Here is a 14,924-nt window from a genome sequence, read left to right on the forward strand (position 1 = left end):
GTCTGTGATTTTACTATATTTTACCATCCTTTTATCTGCTTTGTTTTTATGTTGTCTTTCTGCTCTTTATGATGTCCTTACTTTTGAGAATATGAAAGGTACTTTCAGCTCCAAGTTTGAAGATAAACAGTGGGCCCAGTGGTTATTAACCTGGCTGCTAACATGACGGTTGCAGGTTCATTTCAAAAGCAGAGTGTAAAGGTCACGACAGTAACCCGTCAGCAGGTGTACAGGTAGTCTGTGCAGTCAGGGGTGAGACCCCAGAAATGCCAAGGCACAATCATTTGGTAAAAATAGGAAAAAGCAAAGCCAATTATTTTTTTGTGTGTAATTATTTATTTATTTATTTTGCAAAAAGAAATCATACTGTAGCTCATATACATGTATTGCATCATGTTTCTGTTGTAAATTTAGTTTCCAAAAATGTTTTCATATTATTATTATTATTATTATATTATTTTAAAATACAGTTATGTTGATAATTAGAGAACTGAAATGGTTTGTTTTCAAAAATAGTATGATTATTATAAATATTATTTTAATTTATAAAGTTATTTTACTTATTTTTTATTTCATTTATAAAATATAAATAATTAAAATAACTTTATAAATTAAAATAATATTTAAAATAATACATACAATAATAAAACTCAGAAAAACAATTCTGCACTACGCGATTCAGTTCACCTGGCGACCTCCCAAGTTCAATGGCGTTCTCGAGATTTCGGTGGCAGTCCCGGTCACCTTTGTCTTGCGCGAGGAGATTGCTGTCCTGTTGGCAAAGGATGCAATCGAGCCGGTCCCTCCAGCCAAGATGAGGAAGGGGATTTACAGTACAGCCCTTACTTTATCGTACGCAAGAAAAGCGGTGGCCTTCGGCTTGTCTTGGATCTGCGAGTCTTGAATCGGGCCCTTCACAAGCTCCCATTCAAGATGCTGATGCAGAAACATATTATCAAATGCATTCAAGCCCAGGACTGGTTTGCAGCGATCGACCTGAAGGACGCGTACCTTCACGTCTTGATGCTTCCTCATCACAGACCGTTCCTACGGTTTGCGTTCGAGGGTCGGGCATGGCAGTAAAAGGTCCTCCCTTTTCGGTGCTCCCTGCCCCCCCGTGTCTTTACGAAAGTCCCGGAGGGTGCCCTTGCCCCATTATGGGAAGTGGGCATCCAGATCCTCAACTCTCGACGCTCATCATGGCCAGGTCGCGAGAGGAGTTGTGCGATCACAGGGACCTGGTGCTTCGGCACCTCAGTCAGTTGGAACTTCAGGTCAACCAAAAGAAGATCAAGCTCTCCCCTGTGCAGAGGATCTCTTATCTCGGTATGGAGTTAGACTCTGTGAGTATGACAGCATGTCTCACCAATGAACTCGCCCAGTCAGGTGCTGAACTGCCCAAGTTCCTTCAGAGGCAGAACAGTGGTACCACTGAAACATTTTCAGAGGCTCCTGGGGCATATAGCATCCGCAGTCACGCCGCTTGAGTCGCTTCATATGAGACCACTTCAGCACTGGTTACACTCCCGAGTCCTGAGATGGGTATTGCGCCGTGGTACACATCGTGTCACCATCAAACCGATATGTCGCCGCCTATTCAGCCCCTGGACGGACCTTGCTTTTCTATGGGCCAGGGTGCCCTTAGAACAAGTGCCCGGCATGTCTTTGTCACGACAGATGCCTCCAATACGGGCTGGGGTGCTACGTGCAATGGGCACGCAACTTCGGGGTCCTGGACAGGACCTTGACTGCTTTGGCACATCAACTGTCTGGAGTTGCTGGCATTGCATCTAGCCTTGCGGGAGTTCCAGCCACTGCTGCTGGAAAAGCACGTGTTGGTCCACACGGACAACACTGCAGGTGTTTCGTACTTCAACCAACAGGGTGGTCTATGATCACGGCGCATGTCTCAACTCACCCGCCATCTCCTCCTCTGGAGTCAGACGCAGCTCAAGTAGCTGTTCGCCGTCCACATTCCGGGGGAGCTCAATCGTGCAGCCGACAGGCTCTCATGACAGCTCACTTCTCCTGGAGAATGGCGACTCCATCCCCAGATGGTACAGCTGATCTGGAGTCGATTTGGGAAAAGGTCAGGTGGTCCTGTTTGCTTCCCACGAGTCCTCCCACTGCCTGACCCAGGCCCCCCTGGGCACGGATGCACTGGCACACAGCTGGTCTTGGGCTCCACGCAAGTCCAGTGAGCCTGCTCGCACAGACACTGTGCAAGTTCAGGGAGGACGGGAAACAGGTCCTGTTGGTTACGCCTTACTGGCCCACCCGAACCTGGTTTTCGGAACTCATGCTGCTCGTGACAGCCCCTCCCTGGCATATCCCCTTGAGGAGGGACCTCCTAGACAGACAGACAGACAGACATACAGACAGACAGATAGACAGAAAATTTCATTCAGAGGATTGAAACATATGCAAGAGCACTTTTAGGTACACAATCATGCATTGTTGTGTAACCATAACGAAAACACGTTAAATATGTACACAGTGCACACAATGCATTGGCTAAGCTCTGGTGTTTGCATATTTGTGAGTATGTTTCAGGCACTAATTTTAGGCCTGTACTTCGTTGAACAATCAGTGATGCTTTAGTGCTCTCTCTGTGTGTGTGTGTGTGTGTGTGTGTGTGTGTGTGTGTGTGTGTGTGTGTGTGTGTGTGTGTGTGTGTGTGTGTGTGTGTGTGTGTGTGAGTGCGTGCGTGTGTGTGTGTGCGTGTGTGTGTGTGTGTTGTGTGTGTGTGTGTGTGTGTGTGTGTGTATGATGGGACAATGTTATCTCTTTTCTCCTGAAGCTGTATTATTTTATTAAACATTTTTCTGCCGCCGTCGGCAGCCACGATCTGGCTCTCCCTCCCTCTTTCACTCGCGCTCATGTTCAAAGAAAACGTTTAATCTTCCAGATACATTTTAATGGCTGCGTTTAGTAGCTTGCCACTTTTATCATCAAAGCTCGTGTTTGAGCTTGTATAAGTGTTTCTCGGGTGAATTGAGTTAAATGACTCAAGGCATATGATGCCGAGATTTAAAGAGGGACGAAACGCAGAGGAGATCGCTCCGATAAAACGCGGGCGTGCTTCACGTCGGAGCCAACAGGAAAATGTTGTGCTACAAAGCACATTGGTTTTAAAAATGAGCCTTTTCAGTCTGAGTCATCCAAACATATTGCTCATAAAGTCTTGGAGATGCTAACAATATTATTTTTACTCTTGCAAAATTAAGGTTTTGTTCCAAAACCTGCTGAGCTGCCTACATAGACAGCAGTTTAAGGCATCGTAGTCATGCTTCTGACACAAAAGCTGATCCTAAAAACTTTTTTTGGCCGAACTGTAAGGTAGTATTTCATGTATTGTTCATGGAGCAAGCAAGACTCCATCTAAAATGACACAAAAAAAATGTTGATTATAATTCATTTCTGTATAATTCAATTCACATTTCTTCTTGGAGAACTGGACTGGCTAACTAGCTTCTAATTTGTTTACATAATTAATTTACTGAAAGTTTTAGAAATTTTGTTGCACGTTTTTGTAGTTTTTGTCTATTTCGTTTTTATTTATTTATTTATTTTTCATTGTAAAATATTTTAATTCATCAAGTATATAGTTGAAATAAAATATATTTTCATATTTTTTAATATTTATTTTCATTTAATGTTTATTTTATTCCAGGGAACATTTTTCTTATGGGTTTAGTTTTTAGTTAACTCTAATAATTCTGTTGTTTTACTCTGGCATTTATTAAAATGCTGTAGTGTAGTATTTTTCCCCGTTTGAATTAGTTGCTTATATAAAACTCATTTGTAAGTCACTTTGAATAAAAGCGTCTAAGTGAAAACACATGTAAATGTAAATAATTAATATAATTATGTTAAACCCAGTTTTCATCTAAAAAAAAATGTGTGTACATCAAAAGGAATATCATCACTAATTTAATATGTTTTTATATTACTAAATAGCTTTTGCATTTATATCCATCACTGATTATTTTTTAAAACATTTATAGATAATTTATTGCTTTCAGTCCTTTTGACAGATTAAAAAAAAATAAGCAGTAAGTTTTTTTCAATTTCTAATATTCAATTCATTTCAATTAATATCAAAAGTATGGGGTCTATAAGAAGATTTAAAATGCAGTAAAAACATTAATATTGTTAAATGTTATTACAATTTAAATATTTGTTTAATATTTGAATATATATTAAAAAATATAATCAATTGCTGTGATCAAAGCTGAATTTTCTGATCTTTCAGAAATAACATGCTAATGTGCTACTCAAGAATTGAAAAAAATAGTAATAAAATTATTAATTTCTTAAAAAAATAAAATAAAAATCTTACTGACACCAAACATGTTTATACCAAAATATATGGATATATAATATTTTCCGGGGTAATAATGTTTTATTTTATAATAATTTTTCTTTTTTTTGTAAGGTTGCAAATGAGAGATACTGCACTCTACTAAGAAGATGAGACTTTAACTTTCTGTGTGTGTGTGTGTGTGTGTGTGTGTGTGTGTGTGTTATCAGTCTGAGTGTGTGCGCTCAATAAAACACCTGTGGATTGATGCAGAGGGAATCTGATCAGCAGAAGGCTCTTCCGCTCGCAGACTCACGGGTTGGACAGGTTGCCAGACGATCAAACTTCCTTCCCCTCATTAACCCCCCTCAGCATCTGCACACTGTCCTTCCACTTTAAATCACTTCCTTCATACAATCAATAGTGTTTATAAGTCAAGCGTGCTCCTGCATAGAAACAACCCTTCTGCTGCACACACTCACATATGCATATTCGGACATGGACGTGTATTTGTCTAAACACTCAGACACACAAAGATTTGATGAAACACTTTACAAGAAGGCCCTAGTGGTTAACATTAGTTAATGCATTTAAGGAATAATTCACCCCCAAAAAAAAAAAAAAAAAATTGGGGCGCTTTAAGATATCCAGAGGCACCCACCCTAAAACCCAGGGGCGCTTTAAGATATCCAGAGGCCCCTGGGCTACAGCATTACGGTAGCCCCCCTATCCCCAGATTTTTGTTTTTCATTTTTATTTTTATTATTTTAATTTTTTGCTTTCTTATAATTACATATGTCAAATTTCATTTTTTTTTTTTTTTTTTTTATTATTAATATGCTAGTTAACATTTTAAACACTGTTGTGCATTAAATGTGAATGTAAGTGAATATGCACATTCGCTCTTTGCCAGAAGGTGGCGCTTTGTGGAACAGCAAAATTATAGCCCTTTAACATAAAAATAAACTATACGAAAAAGAATATGCCATCAGAACTTTCCTGGCCGAAATGTGAGTTTACAGGTATGATTTAAACACCATAAATTACGCAATATATTCATTATTCATCATCAGTAGATTGAAACAAAAGTTGGCGTATATGTGAGCTATTTGATGATTGTTAACTGTGTTTTTATTTTGAAACATGCCATGCTCATGTTTGATTAATTAAATCATAGCCATTTAAAGTATAATGATCACATTAAGCAATAAGGTCACTGTTTTTCCATCCCCAGATTTAAAATTGAGACTTTGAAGCAGCACCTCTGATGGAACACAGACTGAATCTAAAACCTTCAGCTGACACACACATTATTTGTAAATTACTGAAGTCACACTGTATGACATCACAGAAAGTTGTCCAGTCCAGTTCCTTTCACACAGCACTGTTGTGTTACTTGTTAAGCTGCACATTATAGAGCCTGGCCCGTGTCCCACAGCTTATCAGAATTACAGTCCCGAACCCAATGCAAATGTGATTTATAACCAAAACAGATTATACTACTTTAACATAAATTAAAAAAGCTCAGTTTTTTATTTAATGGACAAGTGATTATTTTTAGTTTTATTTTTTTCAATTTAGTTTCAAGTTAATTTAGAAAAACATTTGGAGCATTTTTTTTTTCGTTAAATATAAGTTTTTGTTCTTTAAATTAACGACCAAGCAGCCAGCGGCAGACAGTGAAACTATGTTTGATCAGTTTAGACTTCTCAAATTATCACGACTTGCCTAAAAGAAAATCTATAGATATAAAACAGTTCAAGCATTTAACAATGTTTAAATGTTAAACCTAGATAAATGTGCAGCATATCCAATATTGTGCAGAGAGTGGAAGCTAGAGTGCGCTATGCAGGAAATTAAAGGCACTAGCGCAATCACTTGCACTTTTTTCAGTGGATACGCCACAATTTTTTGCTCATAAAGGTAAGAGTAATACATCATTCGTAACTGTAAAGGGTCTTTTATTTGTGTGCACTCATAATATCAACAAAATGTTCTGCTTTTATTAAATAAAGAAAACATGATGCGCTTTCTGCCATCTCGTCTTGAACAGGAACTATAAACAAAAATGAACCAAAACTCAGCGAATACATGCCTCACAGACATAAAAAACATAACAATAGAAAGCTTTAAATTACTACTTAATAAAATAAAACAAATAAAAAACAAAAACTCTTTCATTATAAATAATCCAAATATCTCCTTACTATTTCCCCCAGACACATTTATGGTAATTACTTTTGCCGATGATTTGAGCCAAGCATTAGCCTATTACGTGCATTTGAATGCAGAACTCTTCATCTGCGCTGACGGCACACACCTTACATGCTGCTGCTGCTGTGGGACACTAAACACCGTCGAGCTGCTCTTGACAGTCGCGGTAGCAAGGTCTTATGTGGTTTCCACCAGCGCTGCAATTTTTTTCATCACTAACTGATGGGTGTCTAAAATATAAAAATAAGCCGAAGCCTTAAACAGACCCGAGGCCTGGCCAGCGTCTGAACTATGACGTGAAATTGGCCCGAAGCCCGGCCCGAGGGGCATAAAAAAGATGGAGCACGGGCCTGGGCTGGAATGCAGGACTCTAGCATGTTAACATAACACTTTATCAAAAACAGATTTGGAGAAATGTAGCATTGCATCACTTGCTCACTATTGGATCCTCTGCAGTGAATGGGTGCTGTCGGAATGAGAGTCCATCAGTCCTTCAGTTTTTTTTTTTTTTTTTAAATGTTAATTTGCTGAAAATTTACTCACTCCCAGACCATCCAAAATGTAAATGAGATTGTTTCTTTATCAGAACAGAGTTTAAGAGTGCTCTTCATTTGTAAGTTGCTTTGGATAAAAGCGTCTGCTAAATGATTAAATGTAAATTTAAAGAAATGTAACATCACATAACTTGCTCACCGATGCATCCTCTGCAGTGAATGGGTGCCGTCAGAATGAGAGTCCAAACAGCTGATAAAAACATCACAATAATCCACAAGTAATCCAAATCTTCATTTTTGGGTGAACTATTCCTTTAATAACATTAACTAACAATGACAATACATTTGTTACAGTTTTTATTAATATTCATTGGCATTAGTTAATAGAAATACAACTTTTGAGTTTAATAATCTTAATAAATGGTTAAATTAATACTATGATTAATAAATGCTTTAAAAGTAATTTTCATCATTAGTTCATGGTAACTAATGTAATTAACAAGTGGAACTATTGTAAACTTCGGTTTTTGATTTTAAAAATCTTTTGTTAACTGATTTGGGTGGCAATTTAGAAATTACATTAATAATTATGTGTATAGAAATTCCTTTAACCCCTTAACTCTCACTCACATTTTTGAACATAGACTTGAAAGTGCACTTTCCAAACTAAAATTTGTATAATTCATGAACAAAAACATTTTATAACATGATATTGATGTACCATTTTTGTGGTAATGCAATGTCTGATTTTAAAATGGGTTTTAAAGGATGAATTTTGAGATTTTAAGTTTTCAGTTGATATATCATTTCTGATTATCTCTAAAGTGTGATAGAGAAAAAGGCAACGAAGAAGACTTTTTTTTGACAAGGTCAGAACTCCTGTTATGATGTAGATATTTGAGGGTGCACTCTTCTCATAAATTAATCAATTACTTTTCCTACATAATTTTTAACAAAAACATTGGTAAAATATCTATTTAGGAGTCTTAGACCTTTCCAACGATATATAGTTTGTCATGATTAGATAAGGATTTAGTGAAGTAAACGTAGGTGTCCCGTATACGGGACGGGGTGACAGTTAACAAGTCAACTCTGCGTGAAAGTCATTGTATTATTTGTCCATTGCATATCAGTATTACACACACACACACACACACTCGCAAAGATCAGCGCTTAATGGTTAATGAGAGAAATAACTAATGACAATCATATTTGGTCACAGTCAGTAATTGAATAATATTAGTCATTAGGACACAGCTGTGATCAATTTTAACCACTAATTGTAAATTAATTATAGGTGTAAGCAAATCAATACTGCAGAGGAGAGATGATACTGAGGTCACTGAGGGAAAACAAGGAAACAACATGAGAGATGATGAGAGGTTGCGTGTGCAGCACTGTGTTTAGTGCAACCGCCCGCTGTGACACAGACTCCAGCGGCTGCTTTGACTGTAAACACACACAGAAAAAGAATTTTGATTCACTATCAAAGATTTGTGGGATTTACTGGGTAGACTAGTTATTTTAAATTTAAGTTAAGTTGCTAATGCATTACAACATAACACAACCTGGACATTTTGCACAGCCAATTTCTAAAAAGAAATTTACAGTTCTGTATTATATATGATCTATATTATAATTAAGTTATATATTCAGTGTCAGCAAACAAATGTTACATGCGTATATATTATTGTAAAAAGTCTATATAGTACCTATATTATTATATATTACCTAAAATCTTAACAGCTTGATTACTTGTATCATCACAAAATGTAACAATATTATCGCACCCAGCTCTAATCTGCTAAATACAACTATAAGACATCAAGATATTGAAGTATTATAAACATTAATATCATTATTTCCTGTAACACTGCTTTGAAGCAATGTGAAAAAGCGCTATACAAGTCAACTAAGTATTTTTTCCATCATTTTGGCGCCCTCTGCTGGTAAGGTGGATCAGTGTGGTCTAACCAATAGGCTTAAGTCTGTGAAGGATCCTAATGAATATTCATAACCCTGCGTCTAGTCTGTCTTTAAGACATGCTGCTGTTAATGTCATCCTGATGATAAGTCAGATGTGTGAAGCATGAGTGCAGTTTTAATCTGTGTACCTTTGTTGTGGTCTCGCTGCGACTAATGAGTGATGAGCGCCAGCGAGTGCTTTACACAGCCAATAGATATGAAAGAGGGGATTTAACCACACATTCACACACACACTTTAAACATCAGAGACTGTGACGATTTTGGCTGCTTCTCTCTTTGATGTTTCGGAGCCGCGGTATCATTTCGGCCCTGATCCCCTTTTAATCTCCACATACAACACAAATTCAGAAACACACACACACGTATAGAGAGAGAAAATCCACAGGAAAAGAGGTCGGATGAACATGTCACTATTATTTTCCTTCAGTCTGGTGAAGAATGAGGCTGATTTCCAGGAAGATGAGCAATATGGCATGTAATAATTTATAGCCTCATTAAATTAAAGGACTGGATTCTCTTCTCTCGTAGTCTATTTTCAGGCGTTTTTTTTTTTTTTTAGTTGGCAGTCTAATTTTCTCTCTCTTACTGTGAAAACTCCTTCTAATGATTGATGCAGGGGGTTTATATACTGATTAATGCCATTGTTTTAAAGGCCATTCTCAGACGTGACCTTTAACCCATATTGCTATAATGATTTGTCATTTGAATCAGAATACTGCAGTATATGCTGTGTTAAAAATGGTAGGTGAAACAGTCTTTACTTTAGTATCATTTTATAGTTTTCGTTAATTTTTAAAATGGATTTAATTTATTTATTATGTATTTATTTTTAGATTTTAGAGATTATTTAAAATTTTAGATTTAAGTCATTTCATGTGTTTTTGTAATTTTTATTTAAAAAAAGTTGTTTTAGTACTTCAAGTTAAACTAAATAAAAATGAGAAATGTCTTGGCAAAAAAGTGCACTTGTATGGCTGTTTGGTGTAGCATACTAACATACTAATATTTAGTTTTTCTGCACTATACAGTATGTACAGTATACTGTGCACCATATGCTAATTTTCGTTACGCAAGAAATTGTAATTAATTAAGTTTTAAAATTTTATGTACTTTTGTAGAATTATTTTTAGAATTATTTTTCATTTTTATATTTTTAGTTTTCATTTGAACTTAAGTTTATGTTGTAGCATTAGTAGTAGTAAGTTTTTAGTTTTTTATTTATATAATATTTATATTTTAATACGTAATTATCAGTATGTATGTAATTGTTATTTTTTATTATTTATTTAATTGTGTTTTTTGTTATTTTTATTTTTTATAAAGCTTATAAAAGCTATGTTATAGCTTTATTTATTATTTCAGTTTTGGGTTTAATAAGTTTAGTATTAATAATTTAGGCTTTCCCAACTTTGCGTCTATCCTGTGCACAGCAAATTATTTCAGTCGCGACGTGCACAGCTTAGAGGGAACATTGTACATAGTATGCAGTATGTATAGGCTAGTCTTCATTCTGACCGTAACCTGTGTTTGTATGTCGTGCAGCTGCGCCGGGTGGAGATGAGGTGGCGCTGTATGTGGGGATCGTCATGGCGGTGGTCATGTGTCTGATCGTCTCTTCTATTGTGGCACTGCTCGTGTACCGCAGAACTCATCGGCGTTTTCACTCTGACATCATTGACTCGTCTGTGCTGAACGGAGGATTCCAGCCTGTCAGCATCAAACAAGCACGCTCAGGTGAGATGCTCAACCTTCATTAGTGGATCACTGCTGAGCTCTGATTGGTTAGCAATATAAAGTTTAAATTGTCCGAAAGTGACAGCAAAGATATTAATAATGTCCTCAAAAATATGAAGCAGCACAACTGTTTTTAAAAAGAAATGTTTCTTGAGCAGCAATCAGCAGCATATTATAATGTTTTTTGAAGGATCATGTGACACTGAAGACTGGAGTAATGATGCCGAAAATTCAGCTTTGCATCACAGGAATAAATTATATTTTAAATTATATTCAAATAGAAAACAGTTCTCATTCATCATCTCGTGTTTGAGATCCACCTATGGGATGGGCATCCATGCCTGACCACTGCAGAAGCATCCAATTGCACCAAGTCTTGCTTGATAGACAGGAGCACGTGCCCAATGGCAGGTATGGGACCGCCCCTTCACCGAGCACGTAAAGTCCCACTTACATATAGCTTGGTTGGATTTACACTGTTTACTTGCGTGTCTTCAGGAGGAGATTTCTACAGATCAACCTCCGCCAGACGTGACATTCATTATTCAGCCAGTAGGTCAGTTGTGTTTCATCCTGAGCCGCCCACACTATCTGTTGTTTTTAGGCTGGCCGCCTATTGTTGTTTTCTCGCCTACTCGTGTTTCTACAGCGGCCCGCCACAGAGTTTTCTCACTTTTTTACAAGAATGTCACTCTCGAAATCGGCTGCTTATTCTGGGGATCACAGGCCTGCCCGGCTGCGTGTGGCATGCTTATCATCTCTAAGGAACTTCACCCATTCTGTGTGGTCTGCCGGGGCCTCAAACATGCAGAAGAGGCCTTGGAGAACCCCGAAAATTGCAGTCATTGCCTTAGGTTACCTAAAAAGCTCCTGTGGCACCATCTTAAAGTTGCTATGACCCAGTGCATCGAGCTCGACTTTCCGATTCAGATGGCGATGACGACGTGCTACCGGGGGCCTCCCTTCTCACCACATATCAAGCCTGGGCCGACCTGCCCAATCTGGCATTCCCCGAAGAGGATATCTTCGCAGGCTACCTCCAGTTTGCAGATGAACTAGCCGGTTCCAGTGATGATGACGACGCGGGCCTTCTCAGCTTTGACGTTGAGTGGCCGGCTCCACAGAGCGACACTGAACAGGAGAGGGATATTTATGACGGGAAGCTGCTGGGACCCCCTCCCGGCCCGAGGAAACATCTCTTGCCCATCCTCCCAGCATGTGCAAAGCACACAAGACAATACTGGAGCAATCCACTTAACCTGAAACACAGACTTGCAGGCCTCAAAGTTAAGGATATGGTGGTGCTGGGCTTGGGAGATCCCCTCGTTCGCCAGGCATCTTAGCACTGTCCAGGGCAGGCTGCCCGTCCCTCCAAAGCTGGTATTGCCGAACAAAATGGATTGTTTTTTTGCCTCAGTTCACTAGGCCGCATATAAATCCTCATGTCCTCAAATCCAAAACACCCATTTTCTTATGTTCTACTCGCTACGGGACAGGGTCATCATGGCCCTCATGGCCCAATGTGCTGCTCTACGCTTTACCTCTGCTCTACCTGATATCTCCTACTCTGGTCAGGGTGAATGAACAGAGCCTGACTCTGATTTTGATCACAACCAGGTGGCCCATATCTTCATGGCCGGCAGAGATAGTTCCTCTTCTGTATGCATAGCTATTGCCCTCCCTTTACACACGGACCTCCTGTCTCAAGCGAACAGGGAAATATACCACCCGGACCCAGACAGGGTAGCTCTCTTGGCCAGGCCCATGAGAGGGCAAAAACTTAAACTCATTAGGGCTCCCACCTCTTGTTGTTGCTACCATGTAGAATGCTAGATCCTCCTCTACATGCTCCCTTTAGAATTGCAAGTGGCATGTGTTTGAGGAGTGGTGCAAGGGGCGTCAGCTGATATCATATCATATCGTTGACATTTTGGTCTTTTTTGCAAGACCTTATCGATGGTGGTAAATCTTTCTCCACTATTAAGGTCTACTTAGCGTCTATCGCTGCATGTCATGTTGGGTTTGATAGCACTACGGTGGGGCGACACCCCCTTATTTGTAGATTTATGAAGGGGCGCCCACCGCTCTCTTCCAGTCAATAGAAAATCAGTTCAAGGATGGGACCTCTCCATGGTGCTGGAGGCTTTGTGTCTAAACAGACCGATCCCTGGGAAAATATTCCCTTGAAGCTTCTGTCTTTCCAGACAGCTCTGCTCCTGGCCTTGGCATCAGCCAAACGTGTCTGTGATTTGCACACACCCTCTGTTCACCCCTTGTGCACTAATTTCTCTCTCAGTGGAGATGAGGTTTTTTTTCAGGCCTAACCCGGCCTTTATTCCTAAATGCTTCCCAGCTTTCACATGTGAGGTGCTTGAGCTTTTAGCTTTTCACCCTCCTCCATTCTCCTCTACAGAGGATCAGAGGCTGAATGCTTTGTGTCCTGTTCGTGCCCTGCGGGTTTACATTGCCAGGACTATATCTCCCATAGGTGGATCTCAAACAGGAGATGATGAAAGAGACCAATAGGTTACTGTTTGTATCCCCGGTTCTCTGAAACATCAAGTGGAGAGATCCACCAAGTTTACCCCGCTTGCTGCACGAGAAGCGAATATGCTCACTGTGGAAAGGTAGCGTGTGCTGGGACTTTATGCACTCGGTGAAGGGGCAGTCCCTTACCTGCCACTGGGCACATGCTCCTGTCTGTCAAGCCAGACTTGGTGCAATTGGACACTTCTGCAGAGGTCAGGCACGGATGCCCTTCCCATAGGTGGATCGCTCCACTCGATGCTTCAGAGAACCGGGGTTATGGACAGTAACCTATTGTTATTTTACATTTTTATACAATTTCATAATATTACCGTTTTTACTGTATTTTTGATCAAATTAATGTAGCCTTGGTGAGCAGAATAAATGTATGTGTGTACTGTACATAAATAAACCATACATGTTTATTATAAAGAATTTGGAACTTCGATTTCTGAATTATTAGCAGAGTTACTTTCCTCTGCAAAGTGCAGTATATTGCAATGTGTCAAAGGAGCTCATTTTCATTTTGACTCCAACGTTATTAAAAATATCTTCTTTTATGTTTTGCAGAGGAAAAAAGTCACACAAGTTTGTAATGACATGAAGGTGACAAAGTGATAACAGAATATCAGTTTTTGTGTGAACTTTGCCTTTAATAACAAATGTAACCAATTTTGAACATCTGTGTATTTTTATATTTTTATTTTTCATATTGCTGTTTTTACCAGATTGAAAGGGATTTTAGGCACTGAAATCATGCAAGTCACTATAACGCACATCCTGGAGTGGATTATTGCTTTGGTAAAACATTCAAACGCGTTATTCAGACACAATCTCTCTTACTGCGGCTCTCAGTCAATGCAACAGTTTCAGAGAGGAGCTGTGGGAGTGTGTTGTTGTATGTGTGTCACCATGAGACACAACAAATGATTAAAATTCCAATCAAGTGGTGAACGGAGTGGAAGGCAGTGTTCCGGTGTTAAATTGTGAGGTGTGTGTGAGAGAGACACAGGTGACATTTCCTCTGAGGAACATTAGAATGCCTGTCACTCTCCCACCTGAACAGGTTATCATTAATGAAGAATCGTCGTTCTGCTAACTCTCGTATTGTCTCGCTTTTCCCCTCTTTTCCCGCTCGTTTTCTCTTTAATTAAACATGAAGCGAGCTGTAGGTGTAAATGGCACCCTGTCAGGGTGAAAGCACCGTGTGGAGACGCTGCAGAGGTGAATGAGTTGATAAATACAGAGGTAGGGGATGTTTTGATGGTAAAGCGAGACATTCACATCTGTCAGTTTTGCTCTGGTGAAGATCCCTCCCGGGTTTGGACGCGTTTACTTCGACAGGTGTGATGCAATGGAGTGCGGTTTACACTTTCTCAACGATCGCTGCGTGATGAATGACTTAAACGTGTGTCAGGAGTGTGAACGGTGCTCATGGTGAGAAATGCTCACACCTGAGTAAGCGGGGAGAGAAAGAGAGCTGGTGTGCAAAGTGACAATCCTCTGTTTAGTCACTGTGGGAAGCTGAATGTTAATGAGCAATCAGTATGGAGATTACCAGCCGCTGGCTATAAGAGTCCTTTACAAGCTCTCTCTCACACACACAAACACAGTGATTTCATTTCAAAATAGCAAACAACAGAAATACATACAAGGAATAGGTCAGT

At 39.2% G+C, this 14,924-nt stretch overlaps 1 protein-coding gene across 1 annotated transcript in view; it reads left to right on the top strand.

Moving 5' to 3' along the window:
* The window catches only part of LOC109089795 (netrin receptor UNC5C-like), a 100,531-nt gene that overhangs the window by 68,701 nt on the left and 16,906 nt on the right, over window positions 1-14,924 (top strand). Inside the window, 1 exon segment of the mRNA XM_042757253.1 lies at window positions 10,540-10,731. Within this exon segment, the coding sequence (XP_042613187.1) occupies window positions 10,540-10,731 (192 nt within the window).

The sequence above is a fragment of the Cyprinus carpio genome, chromosome A5 (genome assembly GCF_018340385.1).
Source record: "Cyprinus carpio isolate SPL01 chromosome A5, ASM1834038v1, whole genome shotgun sequence".
NCBI classification, from domain to species: Eukaryota; Metazoa; Chordata; class Actinopteri; order Cypriniformes; family Cyprinidae; genus Cyprinus; species Cyprinus carpio.